Here is a 19,977-nt window from a genome sequence, read left to right on the forward strand (position 1 = left end):
ATACACTTGGCTCAATAAAGCTTTTTTAAAAACTGCTCTACAACTTCAATTTGAAAGATTCTGTTCCAAAACAGAACCTTATCTTTTACCTTCATGTAGAGTGTGTGTGTGTGTGTGTGTGTGTGTGTGTGTGTGTGTGTGTGTGTGTGTGTGTGTGTACACGCACATACTATCATAGAGGGCACAGTAGTTTCAAAAACAGAACCTTATCTTTTCTTTTATCTTCGTGTGGTATGGTGGTGGTGGTGGTGGTGTGTGTGTGTGTCTGTGTGTCTGTGTGTCTGTGTGTGTGTATCTCTCTCTGTGTGTGTGTGTGTGTGTGTGTGTGTGTGTGTGTGTGTGTGCATACTATCACAGAGGGCACAGTAGTTTGATGCTATGGACTGACCAACATAGTGCACACTTTTGAAAAGAGTCCCTACCTCTAACAGCATGAAGAACTTGCTTTGGAGCCACTGTTCAAATCAATGGTGTGACCTAACATGCAATGTTCCAGCTGTTCCTCGACAGCTAATACCTGCCTAACAGCTTCTTCAAAGGCCACTGTCACATTAGTATCATCTTTGGCACTTGTTTCTAGATAAGGGTAGTTTCCATTCTCCATGCACCAGGCTTGGGCCTCCTCAGTCATCACTTGTCTATCCTCTTTGTCTACCTTGTTACCCAGAACCACAAAGGGGAAATGCTCTGGGTCCTTTACATCTGCATAGTAGATGAATTCTTTCTGCCAGTTACCAAGGTTCTCAAAACTCTGCCGGTCATCCACACTGAAGGTCAGCAGGCAGCAGTCTGCTCCCCTGTAAAATGGTGTTCTAAGGCTCTTGAAACGTTCCTGCCCAGCAGTGTCCCAGATCTGAAGGGTCACAAAGCGTCCATCTACCTCCAGATCTCGATTTAAGAACTCTACCCCTATAGTGTGAAAAGCCTGGGAGTCGAACTTGTTGGTTACATAGCGGTTCATAAGTGAGCTTTTCCCAACTCCACCATCACCCAAAAGAATGACCTTTAAGAGAAGGGATTTCCCACTCATCGTTGCAGCACCAAACAGGGAGAAGTTTGCAAACAAAAGAACCTGAAAATACATGAAAAGGTAGGAAGGAAAATCATTAAAACCTGAAACAAATCACCTTCATAGCAAAGTTTCTTGAATTATGAGGCCCCTGATAATGATCTTATATGATCATTACTTGATTTAAAGCATGGAAAGAATGAAAACTCTTTTAGTAAAAAGAGGGAAACTGGTCTTGTTTTTCAAGGAGGCTTCCTACCTGGGCAAGCAAAGGCTGAATGCCATCAGTAAACCAACTAGCTGATGGCTCCACAATTTGGTCAGTTCTGACACTATTCTAGGTGAGAGCCTAGAATGGGTGTGCCACGCAAATGGATGACCATATTAGCTTCCAGTTGGGACACAAACCTTATTTGAGGTTTAATGTTTGCTTCTGAGCGACCTAAGTGCTACTGAAAGGTAGATAAGCTCTATTCTTCATTTTGTCAGTTGAGATCTGGGTCCCAATTAGAGCAGACCCAAGAATACGGAAGAGGGAAAGTTCAATGTTCTCTAAGCGTTTACTCCCACTATATCTGCACTGAGGTGGAGACTCTAATAAATGGATCTTCCATAATTTTTTCTTCATGGTACAATGACACAAGTTTATAAGAGCTGACTAATATCAATGTAACAGTTATTATTCATAAGAGGATCTTATGGGCTTTTGAACTTAACTTTTAATACCACAAAACAAATATGAAAATTCACAATAAAATCTAAAGCACTAATAATCATGTGTTACTTTTCTTGTCACCTACACAACATATTTATACATGGGCTACCTAGACTATATAGTAAAATAAAGTATTCTGATAAGTACTGTCATACTAGGTCTATAGTGGAAACTCAACAATGATATTAATTGGGTAACATTTATGCAAGGATCTTAAAAGAAGGAAACCTAAACACTGATCAAAGAAGAGCATGCAAAAGAGATTCTGAAAGCACATACATTTAAAAGGTAATTTGAAAACCACAATAATCCTTAAAATTATTTTTGAAATGTATTATATTCATAAATATTCACTTTTAACAGATGGAAATGTAAAATACCAAAATTCATAGCATAACCTCATAAAATACCTACCCAGTTGGGTTTTCTTTCACAATTTCAACCTTCTCTTTTGTCCCTTTTGTTGCTTTATTCTTTTATTAGGGATCTAAAAAACAGAAGCAGATTTTTAATAATCTATAATAAAATGAACCTAAGTCTTTAGAAACAAAACATAATTCATAGAGCAGTCCCGTGCAATCTCAAGTAACCTGTAGACAATTCTCACAAATACATTTAAGAGTTCAAAATGTTACAGGTGTTTAACATGACCAAAATAATTTTATTATCCGAACTTCAATTTGCTCTAGTCTGTTTGTATTTTGTGTGATTAAAAAAAAAACTGTGTTGTCTTTCTGCTGAATTCTCTATCAAAGTAAGAGTAAATCAGAGAAAGGAGGTAACATTCGAAGAAGCAAACTTTGGGAGAATGAAAGCAGAGGACTTTCCATTAAGTCAGAGATTACTTTTCTTCTCTTTCTACCTACTGACATTCCTACCTCAAAAACTACTAGTGCACTCAGCAATCTGCCTCGAGGATGTCTTCAATTGGTTCTATATAGGCATGCACCATCTGCGCACAGTTCAGTACACTTTCTTAGCTAATTATTTTATTCACTAGCTGATGGCATCTGTCTTGAACCCAAGATTTTTGCTTGTTGGTTTGTTCGTGTGTTTGTTTTGAGATAAGGTCTCACTGTGTAGCCCAGGATGTTCTGGAGTTCACTATGTAGCTTGAGATGGCCTTAAACTCCTGATTCTTCTCCCTCAAATCTCTGGAGTGATGGAGGTTGCAGGAATTCACTATCAAGCCTAGATTGTACAAGGGTTATAACATTTGGCTGTCCTTACTGCAAACACATATTTGCTTCATATTAATAGCTAATTATGGCATATCTTAATGAAGCAAAACTAGAATAGTGCTGTGAGCCCAAGGCCAGCCTGATCTACAAAGCGAGTTCAGGATAGCCAAGGCTACACAGAGAAACCCTGTCTCAAAAAACAAAACCAACCAACCAAAACACTAGAATAGTGGTCCAAACAGACAGATAATTCCCATGCTTGTTAAGTATGCTTTCTTGTTGCAAAATAAAGACGCTGTTTAAAAAGCAGCTCAGCTGCTTAATTATCTTCTGTTCCTTTGCAAAGCTAATGAGGCACTTATTGACTATCTAAATCAGTAACTAAAATGTAAGCAAGATCGCCTAAGTTGATAAGCTTTATCCTTCTTAGGGTAAATCTACTTATAGACTCATTCATTTTTCTATCATTTCTGTTTGCTTGCTTTTTGTCCACACTTTCCTGCCTTCAAATCTCTGCCTTTGAAACTAGCTTAAAAGTGATAAACATTTTTTGAAATGATGGTGAAACTGGTGTGTTACCACAGGTTTTTATTCTCTGTTTTGTTTGACTTTGCTCTTGATATGCTGGGGAGGGCACAGGACCTCAGCAGGCTAGGACAGTCCTCAACCACTGAGCTATGTTCCCACTTCATACTTTATCTGTAATATTAGTCTATTGTATAACTTTACAGTTCGAAACTCTTGACCGAACTCTCAGTTTTAAAAGCAACAGAGGGAAATTCAAATTTGTATAAACTACAGATGTTAGTACTAATAGTGAATACTAGATGACTTTCTTAAGTACCTAGAAAGAATCATTAAAGAACCCACTAATCCTACTTTCCCAGCTGTGGATAAACTCAATAGATGGGTCAAAGACAGTGAGTATAGGAACTAAATGTCCAGCTGCTGGAATAATTACTATTACTATTACCAACAATCTGAGAAGTCTCTAGTTGGTAATGTGCACATGTAACTCAGGGTGCACAAACTATATGCTATGGGGAAAGAGGCAAAAGAGGGTCTTCCTTGCTCCTATACCACTCATTTGGTTTATGAGGATATTAGTTCCTCTTTGTTTTTTAATCTGTAACAATGCCTAGTTCTCTAACAATTTCTGAGCATCTGCATATCTCAGTGCTGAAAGAATCTTCAGGATCTTCTGGTCTAATCCTTCTACTAATGTCCGGGAAAGCATTGAGTACCTACTGTGTGCTGTTGGCATCACCACAATGACCCTCTTTATCAGTGGTTCTCAAGCTTCATAATGATGCAACCTTTTAATACAGTTAGTTCCTCATTTGTGGTGACCCTCAACCATAAAATTATTTTCATTACTACTTCATAACTGTAATTTTGCTGCTGTTAGATTTGTAATGTAAATATCTGATATGCAGGATATCTAATATTTGTACCCAAAATAGTTGTTTGAACCTCCCCCAAAGGGTCGTGACTCACAGGTTGAGAACCGCTGCCTTAAATCCTCCTCCACCATCACCAATGCCCATTTATTTTCTAAAAGTAGGAAGATATACAGTTTAGGTTGGTCTCCTTGCCTTCAGTGACTATAAATACCCATTTCTAGTCCTCTACTTCCACCTCCATTTTTAAAATTAGAGTCCTGCTCTGTTAGCCAGGTTGGGGACAGACTTGTGGTCTCAAGCAACTGATCTTCTCTCCCATTCCATGCTTCAAAGCAGGTGGAGTTACAGGCATTCATTACTGCACATGGCTCTGCTGCCATTTGGTCAGCAGCTTCTCCCATCTACATTATGAGAGCCTTTCAGATCTGTTCTTGCTTACCGTTTCTCTTCACCCAATCTACTTTGCAAATTTGTAGCAATGAACACTCAATAGGTGTAGATTTCTTTGGAAATGTTTAAGGCAAGGACTTGCCCATATGGAATTTACAAATAAACATCTAAGCTTTAATTTCACAGGAGGGACTGAGGGTGGAAGCCAGTGGTGGGAGCACTTGTCTAACATGTATGAGGACCTGGGTTGGATCCTCAGTGGAGTTCTATTTCACATTAGAGAAAGAAAGTAGGATAACTGCTGCTCAAAGCAATTGATGATATATTTTAAAATAGCCAGAAGAGGAGGTATCTCAATTATTTGGTAGAGTATTTGAATGCACTGAGTTTGACCCTCAACACCATATAAAACCACTTAGGAAGTGGACTCAAGATCAAAAGTTTAAGATCATACTCAGCAAGAGGAGCTCAAGGCTATTCTGGGATGCACAAGGACTTGCAGAGAGGAGTGAATGCCTGACAGGTATGGGTAGGAGATAAAAGAGTCCTGGAGGTCAGAATAAACAGAATGCACTATACACCTATATGAACTTGTCAATGATCAAATTTAATTTTAAAATTAGATTTTAAAAAGGAAAATAAAGCCGGGCATGGTGGCGCATGCCTTTAATCCCAGCACTCGGGAGGCAGAGGCAGGCCGATTGCTGTGAGTTCGAGGCCAGCCTGGTCTACAAAGTGAGTCCAGGATGGCCAAGGCTACACAGAGAAACCCTGTCTCCAAAAACCAAAAAAAAAAAAAAAAAAAAAAAAAAAAAAAAAGGAAAATAAGAAATTTCCATTGAGTACTTTATGGGAAAAAAACCTCAGAATATGAAAGTCCCCAATACATAGAAATTACTAATATTTGAAGAAATGGAAGCAATTATTACTTTTTGATCATTATATATTCTATATTTGTATCAAATGATATTGTAACCTATAAATATGTACACATTTTATGTCTCAATAAAACATCTCATTCTTTGCAGCTTGATATTATCTCATTGTTTGATGTTGTTAAGAAACTTCTTTTTAAAAACTGTATCTTTCTTACACAACTTATTTAAAATATTTAAATACTAGGTCCTGGGATGGAGAGATGGCTCAGTGGTTAAGAGCACTAACTGCTCTTCCAGACGTCCTGAGTTCAATTCCCAGCAACCACATGATGGCTCACAACCATCTATAATGTGATCTGATCATACTGTATACATAATAAATAAAATCTTAAAAAAAAAAAAAGCCAATACGGCCCAGTTGTACCATAAAAAAAAATAGTAGGCCCTCTGCTTGTGTTTGTCTTTGATGCCTCCTCAGTATGTGGTACCAGAATCCATCACAGAAATAAGCAGGAAGTATTTATGACTTAATAGATAGGTAGGTACCCAGAATTAACGACTTGGAATTTATGCCAACAATTGATCCAAGATCTTGTAAGATATCCAAATATGATCACATATAATGTAACTAAAAATACAAATTATGCATTTATCTGGATCCCTTTCCAGACAGGACTTAACAGAAATTCCACCTGTTGAAAGTCAATGGAAGGTTTTCTATTTCCCTTTTGCTATACTCACATTTTAAAATAAATATATATTTACAACAATCTCTCTATTCCTACAAAAACCAAGACAAGAGTAATGATGTCCATTTCGTTTTCAATGGATGCTGTCGTCCCTGTTACTATGTTTAAAGATGAGGATGGTATATGTTAACACACACTCAAACGGAAACAAACTAGCACAGTATAAAAATCAATGAAATCAAATTCCCTCCCCCAGGAGATGCCAAATTTGATCCAACAAAAAGATAAGAAAGCCTTAAGCAGAAAGAAGAATTTTTTAACAACAACAAATATATCTAACACGAAGAGAAATTCAGTATGGCTTCCTATCATACTAAATCTGAACCAAATATTCTTTTCTTTATTTCTCTTTTAAATCCCCTGTACTGGGAATCCACGCCAGGGTGCTATGCATCAAACACTCTACCACTAAGCTACACCTCCAGCCCTCTTGGACCACAATATTTTTTTCTAATTTTGGTTCCATTAAGAGAAATATCTGGCTTTGACTCAAATATTGTCTTGGATAATAAGATGGATCGGAATTCATATAACCAATAGTCCTAGCTCTTTATTCTTCAGTGCACTTGAAACCTTTTCAATCAGCACCCACACAGGCTTGTTGAAATTACCGTATTTAGCTGGAGGTGCTTGAGATAGAGAGCAGAGGCAATACAATCAAGGTTGAATCTTTTAAACAACGCATTTTATTATGATTACGGAGAGAAAAGAGGCACGCAAGCAAATTGGCAATATCACCTCAGTTTCCATGGGGTGGAATGGTGCTTACAATCAGTAGTGCAGGTTGTTTGGGAGCAAGTCTTGACAGGGGTGTGTACTGCAGGGCTTGGTGGGGGAAGAGAGGGGGGCTACACAATGGATGAGAGTAGCCCTGTTGGAAGTCTGCGTAGGCAGGGGACATGCCTGGAGCTGTGAGCAAAGCCCATCTTGTGGCCACATGCTGATTAGGGCTGTTCAATTTACTGTGTAATCCCGAAATAAAATTCAGAAATACTGCACTGAAGAAATGGGTGTGGCTTGTCTTAATGTATGTAAAAATCAACACAAGAAATGGTTGACCTTTGAGAGCCTCTAATTAAATGGTGTAGGTTGCTTCCCATACAACTTGATGCTGGGAAGGGGTTTGTTTTCCAGTGGGGAAGCCCTGTGACGCACTCAGTTTACTTTGCAGAGCTCAATTATCAGCTAGCTATGCCCATGCTATGAAGTCTAGATGCCATAGCTGTCATGCCACCGAAATGCTATTTCTGATTTCATGCTGACATTTACATCATATATGCAACTAAGTGCTCAGTGTGGAAATTCATGTCTAATAGTTCACCCTTCATGACATTCCTGAGCCAATAAGCCTAAAGACACACTTGATAGGAACTTGGCACTGTCCCCAGGCCACGTCTTCCTTAATAGGCTGCCTGGAAGTAAGGGATTTTAGGACAATAATAAAACGTCCTTAGGTGACCAGAAATGTTGGCATCTCTACGAGAGGAACACTGTTTTGGTATTGGGAACTTAGAAAGTGAAATATCTTGTATAGTCCCAACTACCTCAGACCCAGGTCCTCTCACCTCCCCAGCTCCTAGAGCTGGTCGACTGTGGCGCATGCGCAGTGAACCACACCCGCTCCCCACGGATCCCTGCGCCTCTTTGCCCTGCTCTGGCAGCCACTCCAGATTACTCAGCAACGCCCCCCTCCACCATCACCTACCTCCGACTACAGCCTCAGCAGCTCCAAGACCCCTTTACTGAGGTGCCAGTAGCCCCAGAGATGACATGAGCTGCCCTTTCTCCCTCTTCCCTCAGGGCCCCCACCCCCTGGCCTCCCGGGTCGGCCAGTCCTAGCCCCCTCCTCCTGCCCACGCACGGACACCTTACCCAACACAATGGGAGGGAGAAAGGACAGGGCTACAGATGCCAGGCCGATCAGCTAGTGTGCCTCTAGCCTGACTCCTCAGCGACCAGGTCACAGCTTATGCTGCCACCTCCTCTTCAATGGGGCAGCAAGTGCAGCTTGGACCTCGGTGGCCTGACAGCTGCCGCTCGCTCCCGCCGCTGCCGCGCAGCGTCTCGCGCCCGCGCCCGCCAGGGGAGGGGGCGGGGCCCGCGCCGCCTCCTCGTGCCCCCTTCTTGGGGCGGGGCGGGGGGGGGCGACCCGCTATAGCTGCCTCCCTCTGGCACCCTGTAAAGAGTGTTTCCTGGCTGGCTTGCTCTTCCCTCAAGCTCCTTGTCCAACCCGGATCTGATTAGAAGTCACAGTGACAATGGGCCATCAAATAACTCCTCTGGAGCCCTGCCTTGGTGACGCACGCCTTTAATCCCAGCACTAGGAAGGCAGAGGCAGGCAGATTGCTGTGGGTTCAAGGCCAGCCTGGTCTACAAAGCGAGTCCAGGACAACCAAGGCTACACAGAGAAACAAAGCGAGTCCAGGACAGCCAAGGCTACACAGAGAAACCCTGTCTCAAAAGACTTAAAAAAAAAAAAAATGCTCTGGAACCTTAGCTTTCTTTCTGTCTAGGGCCTAAAGTTTCAGGCAGAGCTAGCTATTGCCTTCTTTCCCACAATGGCTCTTCTATTTACCTCATTTACCAGAGAAACAAATCTCTTGTTTATTTATTTTTGTATCTGCTTGCTCTGTTTTGGTTTTGGTCCAGGAGGTTAATACATACACCTTCTTGCTTCAACTAGTACAGGAAAGCACATGATTGTAGCGCATTAGTCGGCCCTGTTGGTGCCCATTGTTCAGGAGAATCTCATGACTCTTCAAAAGGGAAGACTGACATCTGTAACTCAGCCAGAGAAAGCACAGAGCCCTTTACCCGTCCTCACCAACTACCATTCTAGAGAATCACGGACATCAGTAACTTGAGGTTCCCGGAGATGCTACTGGAGAAGTCAATGTTCCAGTTATGCCCAGCCACCAAGCTAGTTCCTCCTGACCTTCTGTGGCCCTCTGGCGTCTTCAGCTGGTTTGTGATTACCCCTACCCCTGTCCACCCTCACCATAACCAAAGGAAGGCAAATCTCTTGAAGTCATTTAGCTTGCACTCCGTCTATGTCTCAATTACATTCACGTCATAAGCTGCGCTGATTTCTGAACACCCGTGTGTGTATGGCACTGTCCCCTCCCACCATATGTTCCTCACACATGCACCCTCCTCCACCTATGGCACTCTCCCTCTACCTTTTCACAAGGCAAAACAACCAGTGTCAGCAAGGCTCTGCCTAAACGCCACTTTTCAGGATGATCTTCTCCATAATCCCAGAAAGAAGACAGTGCCTCAGTTTATCTCATAGAGCCTCTTTGTAGCTTTCTGTGCTTTTATTTCACATCACAGTCACAGTCACATGGCTACAACAGTTTAGCCCCACTGAGTTATACAGCACTATGAGTTCAGATACTGTGTTTAAGTTCACAGCTGTGTGGCCCACCAAATCTAGATGCATATTATGCACTAAGAAAGTATTTACTAAATATGAATGAATGAATGATGTATCACCAATAAATGTTGATATTTTAAAAATAAGTGGATCTAATGGAACCCCTTGCATGGTTTAAACCCACCTCACTTCTCATACACATTATAATATTCTCGAGATAACATCCTCTAGATTAATTTTTACTGGCTCTAGTTTTCAATAAAGAAAAATACTGAGCATGAGCCTTCTACACCTTGGGTATGGTTTGTTGTTGTTATTGTTGTTGAAGTTTGGTCCGCAGTGAGGTAGTATTACGGTGGTGGTACATTTAAGAGATAGAGCCGAGGATCCCACCTTCAGGAATGGATTAATGGTGATCCTCACAAAGTGAGTTTGGTCTCTCAGGAGTGAGCTAGATATCACAATAGTGAGATATTAAAAAGTAAGGACATACCATATACTTGTCTCCAATATGTCTATTTTTGCTTCTTCATTATGTTGGTACCCATCCTGGGACCTTTCATCATGGTACTGGTGGCACTCCACGTGGATCCTCTAGCCTCTATAACCTTCCATCAAAACAAGCATCTTTACAGGTTTCACAGTCTCAGCTATTTTAGTATAGCAGTTCAAAACGAAGTAAGGTCTAAATATTTCTATTATACATTTAATTTATATATGTGTAATATTTGTACATTTATACTTTGTTTACTATGTATTATTTTATATATACATACTAAAACACACACAAAAACACTCCACCATAGAAACTGTGAAAAAATGAAAGTAAATATGTTGCTGTTACAACATTGATTTTTTTGCACCCTAATGAAAGGTTTTGTGAACAGTTCTAAATAAATGTCCTTAGTAGAGTCTCATCTTCCAGCATAATAATCTATACTCGTTTGTTCTTTTCCCAAAGATCCTGTTTTTTGACAGTTTTAACAGTCTTCCCGAGCCTACATATAAGTGTTTAAGACTTTCCTGAATACCTAGTTCTGTAGTCAGGATCTCATGACTTCTAAAGACATTACACTGTTGGAGACTGTTGGAAACCCTAGGAGTAAGCAAACCCTTATGTTAATCCAGACACTTCTAAATGCATATTCTATACTAAGACTATTTCTACAGCTCCTATAAGAAACAAAAAGTAAAATTTCATGACCTTAAACTAGACAGTGAATTCTTAGATATGGTAAAAGTGGCAAAATGAAAAAAAAATCTTTCTGATTCAAAAGACACCCTGATATAGTCATCTCCACAGAACAGTGGCTGATCTGTACAAAGTTTCAATATTGGGTTTTCTGATTACTTCATGTTACATCACATTGCTTCAATTTTCTAATTTGTAAGTGTGGGAAAAAGTAATATTGTGATACTCATGGGAACTTATCTGTATACAAAGCAGTATCTCGGACTTCAGTAAGTAATCAAGGCATTTTAGTACTATCAACATCACAGAAATACATTGGACATTAAATTTACCTGTGCTTTTGAAAAGATAAAACACTATCAAGGGTCTGGGGCATGAAAGAATGAATGCCTGAGATCAGATTCCCAACACCTGTATAAAAGGCAGTGGAGGTCAGAAATAGGCATTTCCCTGTAATTCATTGACCAGTGATCCCAGCCAGTCTGTTAACTCCAGATTTAGTGAGAGACTCTGTCTCAAAAGACAGTGTGCAAAGCAACCAAGAAAGACACTTGAGGTCAACCTCTGGTCTTCACACACATATGTTGTCACACACTCATGTGAACAGATGCCTGTATGATGTGCACACGCACGTGCGCACACACTGATATTATATATATATATATATATATATATATATATATATATATATATATATATATATATATATATATAGTTTTTTAATGGAATCTGCTGAGCATAGTGGCCCATGTGTTTAATCTTAGCATTTGGGAGGCAGGAACAGATGGATCTCTGTGCATTAGCGGTCATCCTGGCCGGTGTATATGATGAGTTCAGCCCAGCTAGGGTTACATAGGGAGATCCTGTCTCAAAACAAACAAAAGAACGTGAAGTTTTCAAAAATAAATGAATAAAAATTAGAAGATAATCTGACTGTTCTTTTTCCAAAGCTGTACAAATTATTAGCGAATGTATGGAAAATTCTTGGCATCATGGATCATCAAGGAAATACTATTGAACTTACAATAACATCACATAAAAGGTCATGTCAGGGGCTTGGAGAGATGGCTTAGTAGTGACAACATTTGTTGCTCTTCCAGAGGATCTGGCTTTAGTTTTCAGCACCGACATGGTGGTTCAAAAGTGTCTGTAACTACAGTTCCAGGGTAGCAAGAGGCTTACAGAGTGCAATATATCTCCACAATGGAATATTATTAAGTCCCAAAGAAGAATAAAATGCTGACAAATGCTATAAATGTATGAACTTGCAAAGCATTGTACTAAGTGAAAGAAGTCAGTTGCAAATACTTCATCTTACATGATTCATATGAAGTGTGCACACTAAGAAAATGTATAGAAACAGAAATAGATTACCAACTACATAGTCCTAAAGGGTAGATTGAAATATTGATGTTTAATGCTAATGTGTATGAAGCTTCTTTTGAGAATGGTTCAACCCATTGTCATGGTGATTGCATTCTAAAACCCCTTTAATTGTATATAATATAAAATGCCAGCAATATGGTATGTGATATATAACTCCATAATGTTAAACCTAAAATGCTAGGAAGAGAAAAAAAGATGTGGAAGAGGAACCTTTAACAAATTTAAAGGGCAAAATAAATCTAAATAATATCCTAGAGACCTCTTTGAACTAAACATCATCTCCCTTGAACTCTGCATAACATGAAAACAACAATTAAAACGTTCTAAGAGACATATCAACCTGTTCTAAAGTTATTCCCTTTCCCAAAGTACCAACCTCCTCACTTGAATATAAACTTGAAAACTCTAATATACACCAAGGGGAATTTGAGCACAAGGATATATTTTTATGTAATTAATAATTGTCAGTTTTCTTCCAGTTGTCATAAAGATGTTATGGTAGTACTTTAGATAGAAAAAGTATCTTTTAAAAGCTTTACTGGAGTGCATATGGATTATGTGATATGACTGACACCTGATACTTATTTAAAGCAAGATGGTGGGTGGTGTTGGAATGGGAGGCTTAGATAAAGCCAGACTGAACATGAATTGAAGCTGCATGATGGGCAATTACAATATTCACTATACAGTCTTTTCTTTTTTGTGTGTTTTTAAAGAAAAATAATAAAAATATTATTATTTGTCCCATTCTACGCCTACATGAAATCTTTTTTTATCTAGTAGTTAATCATTGGTTTATCTAAAGGATGGACATAAAATTCAAGTCTCATAAAAATGTAATTATTTATTCTAAGAGGATAAATTGGGCATGAACATAGTGAGATCGGTTAATATGCTTCAGTTACCTTTAAGGTTTCTGGAGCCTGAAAATAAAGGACAATAGCCTAGATCTTGCCCATCACTACAGGACCTCTATCCTTTGAAGTCCTACTAAAGTAGAACACTCATTTTCACCTTCTCTCTTTAGAACTCACTTCAGAAATTGCTGCTTTGTACATGCATGTTCAAGGTTATCTAATTTACTGATTTCTAAACCAATTGCACAACAAATTACATAGAGGACTTATCAAAACTTCAAATTCCTGTTCTGTGACCTGGAAATCCCTGTAGTAGGGCTCAGAGATCTATATTTTTAAAAATAAGTTCTCTGGACAATTCTAATATGGCCCATGTACATGCATTTAGGAATTACAGACTGCATGTCTCCTCTTAGCTTTTTTTCAGAATCTCCTCTACAATTCATGGACTCTCAGCTTCTGAATAAGGGCTTCACAAGTAGCCCATTCTATCATGTAGAGCATGCCCTTCACCAGAAAACTCTTCTTATGAAACAATGGAATCTGGAACATCATATATATTTCTTTATTAATTTATTCATATTACATCTCAATTGTTATCACATTCCTTGCATCCTCCCATTCCTCCCTCCCTTCCATTTTCTCCTTACTCCCCTCCCCTATGACTGTGACTGAGGGGTACCTCCTCCCCCTGTATATGCTCATAGGGTATCAAGTCTCTTCTTGGTAGCCTGCTATCCTTCCTTTGAGTGCCACCAGGTCTCCCCATCCGGGGGACGTGATCAAATATGGGACACCAGAGTTCATGTGAAAGTCAGACCCCACTCTCCACTCAATGGTGGAGAATGTCCTGTCCATTGGCTAGATCTGGGTAGGGGTTCAATGTTTACTGCACGTATTGTCCTTGGCTGGTGCCATAGTTTGAGCATCAGACTTGCCCATCATATTGTTCTTCTTGTAGGTTTCTAGGACCCCCTGGATCCTTCTATTTCCCCATTCTCCCTTACTTCTCTCACCTAGAGTCCATTATTCATTATAGCCAGAACCTGGAAACAGCCTAAGTGTCCCTCAGTAGAAGAATGGATAAAGAAACTGAGGTACATTTACACTATGGAATACTACTCAGCTATTAAAAACAAGGAATTCCCGAAATCTGTGGACAAATGGATTGAACTAGAAATAATCATAATGAGTGAGTTAACCCAGAAGCAGAAAGTGTCAAATGGTATATATTCATTTATATCTGGACACTAGCCCAAGGAGCTTGTCCCATGAATGTCTTCACTTATCAGGAATCTGGAACATCTTAACACCCACACATGCTGGTACTAGTTCTGACCTTAGATACTGAACATAGATTTGGTCTTGTTGAACTTTCTCCTGAGAGTGTACAAGCTTCTCCTTGGAATGGGGTAAGAAGCTTCTAAACAATATACGTTGCTTGTTAGCAAGTATGAATTTTAAAAGTAAATATATTCAACACACACACACACACACACACACACACACACACACACACACACACTATTTAGTCATTTGGTTCACTAAAGCTGATTGCTTTTTGTTCACTAATTGCTCTTTCCCCAGATAGCCCCATTTCTACTTTTATACCATGTTCAGTTTTCTTGCAAATAGCATCATTTTATTTTTCCTTATGGCTGAAAATAATAAATGTATATATATATATATATATATATATGGCACATTTTCCTATGCATTTGTCTATGAATGGACTGTTGGCTTCATGTCTTGACTAATACAAATAGACATGGATGAGCAAGCATCTCTAAAGCATAATGATTAAGATTCTTTCAGATGTATTCACAGGAGGGCTATCACTGGGTCATAGGGTAGTTCGATTTTCAGGTTTTGAGGAAATGCCATCCTGATTACCACAGAGGCCACTCAATTTACATTCTTACCAGCAGTATATAAAGATCCATGTCCTCAGCCCCATCTTTATGTCTACTGTCTATCACTTGTTTCCTGGAAGGTAGCCCTACCAGACTGGTGAAAGATGGAATCTTATGGTAGTTTTAATTTGCATTTCCTTAATGGCCTAGGAGTCTGGGGGAAGGGAGAACTAGAGAGGGTAATGGGAAAAAGAAAAGAGAAAACTGACATGATTTCTTTTACAAGTGAATCTAGATTTAAACACGCCTGCACTTGTATCTGCATGCATGCACACATGTACACACACACACACACACACATACACACACACACACACACACACACCATGAAAGCTGAAATAACTATGGGGAAGAATGACACCACTTGAAAGGGAAACCAGACAGGGGAAAAGGACTACAAATATTAACAAAGTGCATATGCATCTATAAAAATGCCACAAGAAAAAACAACATTTTGTACGCTAACTAAAAAAATCAATAATAAAAAAGAAGTCATTGCATACTAGAATACTAACAAATTTTATTTTAAAATATACTATTTTTTTCCTATGGCGCAAGACAGAATTTCACTTTGTTTATTTTGATAATACTATAGACTTGTTGCCTTATAATTGTTCTAGATGGTGTAAAACATTGTTCAGATGAATGTGTATGTTATGTGATGTTTGCATGAAAATTAATGTTTTATAATTTGCGCCAATGAATGTGAAATATCCATAGCTTGCTCAACTTTTCGTAAAGCATTATTATCAAGCATATATTATTATATAAGAGGTCAGTTTATCTTTCTGGGGATAGAAGGACATGCATTTAGTCCCAGTACTCAGGTGGCAGATGCAAGAAGATCTGTGAGTTTGAGCTCAGACTGGTCTACAAAGTGAAACCAGTATCAAAAAATAAAGCCAGTTTACCTTGATAGTAAAGGAGTTAAAATAAAGCTTCATCTTAGAGAAATAAAATGGGTTCCCAAAATAAAATAAAATAAAATGGATTCCCTAAATTTCATACATAGCCTGCAGGTTTGTTAATCTAAATGGAATCTTCACAGTTTCAGCTCATTTACTACTTTAAGTAAACTGAATTTATTGTCTCAGTAACAATGGGAAAAAGATTCAGGTGCCTGTTATGGGACAGGAGAAGCAATGGTTACAATAATGCAATCTTTCCTCAGCATAGTAGTAGACTTTCATGTATCCAGGTTGTTCTCACACACTTTTTACCTTCTTTTCCCTGGATTAAGCAACTAATAATTAATTAATGTTATTTCTATTGTTTATTTTATTATTGGTGTGTGTGTGTGTGTGCGTGTGCGTGCGTGTGTGTGTGTGTGTGTGTGTGTGTGTGTGCGTGCGTGTGTGTGTGTGTGTGTGTGTGTGTGTGTGTGTGTGTGTGTATCATGGAAAGTGGAGGGATCAAAGAACCGCTTTTGGGGGTGGTTGCTGCCTTTCCTTATGGGTCTAGGTATTGAACTTAAGTTATCAAGCTTGCACAGCAATCACGCCAACCCAAACGCCTTGATGACTTATTTATTTTCTTTCCTTTCTCACCAAATACTCAATATCTTGTCATTGATCCTTCAAAACCATGATACCAAGACTTATGTCAATGCAGACATGGTTGGACCATGTTTAATGTGTGAGCATTCATTATGGAAAATGGTTACCTATTTTGTTCCATCTGTGATCACTGTACTTTTCAAAATAAGAATCAATTTTGACATAATAACTTGAATTAGGGAAAATGACTAGGCACTGCTGAAATGGCGAGTGTGTTCATGGAAATACACAACATGTTTTGAAAAATAAAATGTCCACTGCAGAAGTGACCTGCTTGCAAGATATACTAGTTCAAGCGTGGCACAAATGTTTTGGGAGTAACCAACTACTAACTCATTGGATTTAAGCTCCACTTGATGAGATGAAACCCATGCCTAACTAGCACTGATAAAATGGCAAGGAAACTGAGATTATATAGGTCACAGAGCTAGGAGAAAACATACTACTATTATTCTGCTAAAGCAACATAGCAATAAATTAACTCCTGGTGACATGTCACTATACCCAGAATTACTCAGCTCTTGTCAGAGAAGTTTCTTCTTGCCAGAGATAGAAATTAACACAGAGACCCAGAACTGGACAATGTATGGAAAGTGAGAGACTTTGGAGCATTTGGTCTTAAATTGAAAGTACTCATCAAAGCTCTACCATCAATGCTCAGGTATCTATGCATAAGAGAGACAAAAAGATTGCAAGATCTAAAGATTGTGATAATGTTTTCCAGATGCAACAGGACTGGTGTACATATGAACTCACAGAGACTATGACAGCATGCATAAGACCTGCACTGGTTCAAGCTACATGGGATCCCAGCACTGAGAAGGGGAAGTGGATCCAGGCTCTCACTCCTAACCAAGAAGCTATCTGTTATTGATATCCACTGATAAAGGAAAAATCCATTTTCTTTAGTGGAATCTCACTGGGTTTTAACTATGCTTCAGGCCAGGCCCCCATGCCCAGCAGTAGTTTGGCAACACAAAGCAAGATCAGTGGTATTTTTGTAGACCATTTGTCTCTTCTTCTTCTTCTTCTTCTTCTTCTTCTTCTTCTTCTTCTTCTTCTTCTTCTTCTTCTTCTTCTTCTTTTGTCTTGTCTTATTGGTCTTTTGCTTGTCCATTTTGATTTATATTTTTATGAGATTTTATTATTGTGTGTATTTATTATTTTTCATTGTTTAATTTTTAAAGAGAGAGCGAGAGAGAAAGTAACATAAAGCTGGGTGGGTAGGGAGATGAGGACAATTTGAAGTGAATTAGGCTGTGAAACTTGAGAAAAATATAGTGTATATAATTTTTTCAATAAAATACTAGTTCTAGAGCATATAATGAGTATCCCACAAGTATATCCATCTTCCATAAGTATCTATCATTAGCATTCTAGATTTGTGGGCTTCATGTCCTTCTCTTCACTTATAAAGTATCAGATAACACAGTATTGAACATCACGAATTATATACTAATTATATGGTATTAGAGCTGGTGATGGTGCCCAGTGTTAGTTCCTATCCCTTACTCTCACACTCTACTACTACGACAAGATACTGAACTACAAATCTATTTAGAAAAACAGTCCAGTGGGTAAGTGTGCTTGTTGCCAAGCCTGAGGACTTATGTTTCATCTACCAGATCTACGTAGTAGAAGAAGAGATCTGATTTCCCCCAAATCGCTCTCTGATCTCCACAAACACCACAAAGAATATCACACACACACACACACACACACACACACACACACACACACACACGCATACACACACAGAAAGAGAGAGAGAGAGAGAGAGAGAGAGAGAGAGAGAGAGAGAGAGAGAGAGAGAGCTAATAAATAGAAAAAACAAATTTTTTAGTATATAGTATTAGCATGCTAGAATAAGTGTCAGGGATTTTAAAATTTTGTGATGTGAGCCAGTGGGGTTTTTTTGAAGTTGTCAAAGACTTAAGACAATTCAAGGAACCTTTACGGAAACAAAACATCGCACATTTAGTGAGAATAGCAGGGCCCATAGTGTTTTAACATATCCTACTCCAGTGGTCTCTCTTTCCCTCTGTGGTAGCTTTGAAAGTTAACAGGCTGCAATCATAGCGACAGCAGAGTTCCTGAGTCAGAAGGCTAAGTAAGAATGGAGTTGGACCCTTTCAAAGCCTCATTCCTAGAGAAACATGGTTAGGAGACCTATCTGGACATTTCTTTAAAAGCCCTTCTAGCTGGAGAGATGGCTTGGAGGTTAAGGGCACTAACTGCTCTTCCAGGGGTCCTGAGTTCAATTCCCAGAAACCACATGATGGCTCACAACCATCTATAATATGATCTGATGCTCTCTTCTGGCATGTAGGCATACATGAGGGTAGAATACTGTATAAATAATAAATAAATTTTTAAGCCTTTCTCACAAAGCTTCTTTGTTAATCATCTGACTCTGAGCTTGCACATAGAAAAATATTCTTCCTCAAGGCTTTTGTGTAAAATAGGAAGTGGCAATTCTGTATCATTTCAGCTCTTTGTGGCAATGACAGCAGTTGAGGAAAATGAGAAATTGACTATAAAACAGTAACAGGGAAGCTAAGGAATGAGGGAAGTATGAAGGCAACATTGATCCTCTCAACAGAGATACAAACAACAGTTCACAAAAAATCCAATACACTTTCATTGATTTACAAACAACAGCCAGAAAATGACAAGAGGAATTCAATCAGATAAGGACATCAACAAAATCTACATGGAGCATCATACTCAATAATAAGACTTAAAACGTTCTACTTAAATTCAGTAACAAAATACGGAGGTCCACTATTGGTACTTAAGCGAGGGTGGCTGGCCTCTCAGCCCCAAGAATACCCCTGTCTCTACTTGTCCAATGCTGAAGTTATAAGTAAATACCATCATGCTTGGCTTTTTACATCATGCTGGGGAACAAACTCAGATCTTCATGTTTGAGTGGCAAATACTTATTTACTTATCTATTTACCTAGATCTGCCTTAATGGTTTTTGAAAAAATGAATTATGTCATTTTCTAACATAATATGGGCATAGGTAGATTCCTGGGGCTTATAGGCAATCCATCCTAGCTTAAGCAACAAACACCAGGTTCTACTGGTAAATCTTGTCTCCAAAACCAAACATGTGAGGTTGTTCTGGCTTCCACATTTGTGTGTGCTCACACATACAGACATGTGGGTGTACACCTCTACATACATATGCACCTCCACACATGAGCAAACCTTCACACACACACACACACACACATACAAAAGCCATTAATGCCTATTAATGCTTAGAGCATTATATATATATATATATATTATATATAGTAGTAAGCCATAAAGGCTAAAATAACTACTTTCTTTTAAATCTGTGAACATGGTCTTCAAAAGCAT

The 19,977-nt window shown here is 38.9% G+C and overlaps 1 protein-coding gene across 1 annotated transcript; it reads right to left on the minus strand.

Annotated features, from left to right (window-relative positions):
• Positions 1-308: 308 nt before the first annotated feature.
• Positions 309-8,383, minus strand: Rab9b (RAB9B, member RAS oncogene family). Its single transcript, XM_051141628.1, has 3 exons — positions 8,198-8,383; positions 2,139-2,211; positions 309-1,072 (listed from the first exon to the last, which is right to left on the minus strand). Exon 3 carries the CDS (start codon positions 1,028-1,030, stop codon positions 425-427), a length of 606 nt encoding a protein of 201 aa, XP_050997585.1. The 5' UTR covers positions 1,031-1,072; positions 2,139-2,211; positions 8,198-8,383; the 3' UTR covers positions 309-424.
• Between the last annotated feature and the right edge of the window lie 11,594 nt (positions 8,384-19,977).

The sequence above is a fragment of the Acomys russatus genome, chromosome X (genome assembly GCF_903995435.1).
Source record: "Acomys russatus chromosome X, mAcoRus1.1, whole genome shotgun sequence".
NCBI classification, from domain to species: Eukaryota; Metazoa; Chordata; class Mammalia; order Rodentia; family Muridae; genus Acomys; species Acomys russatus.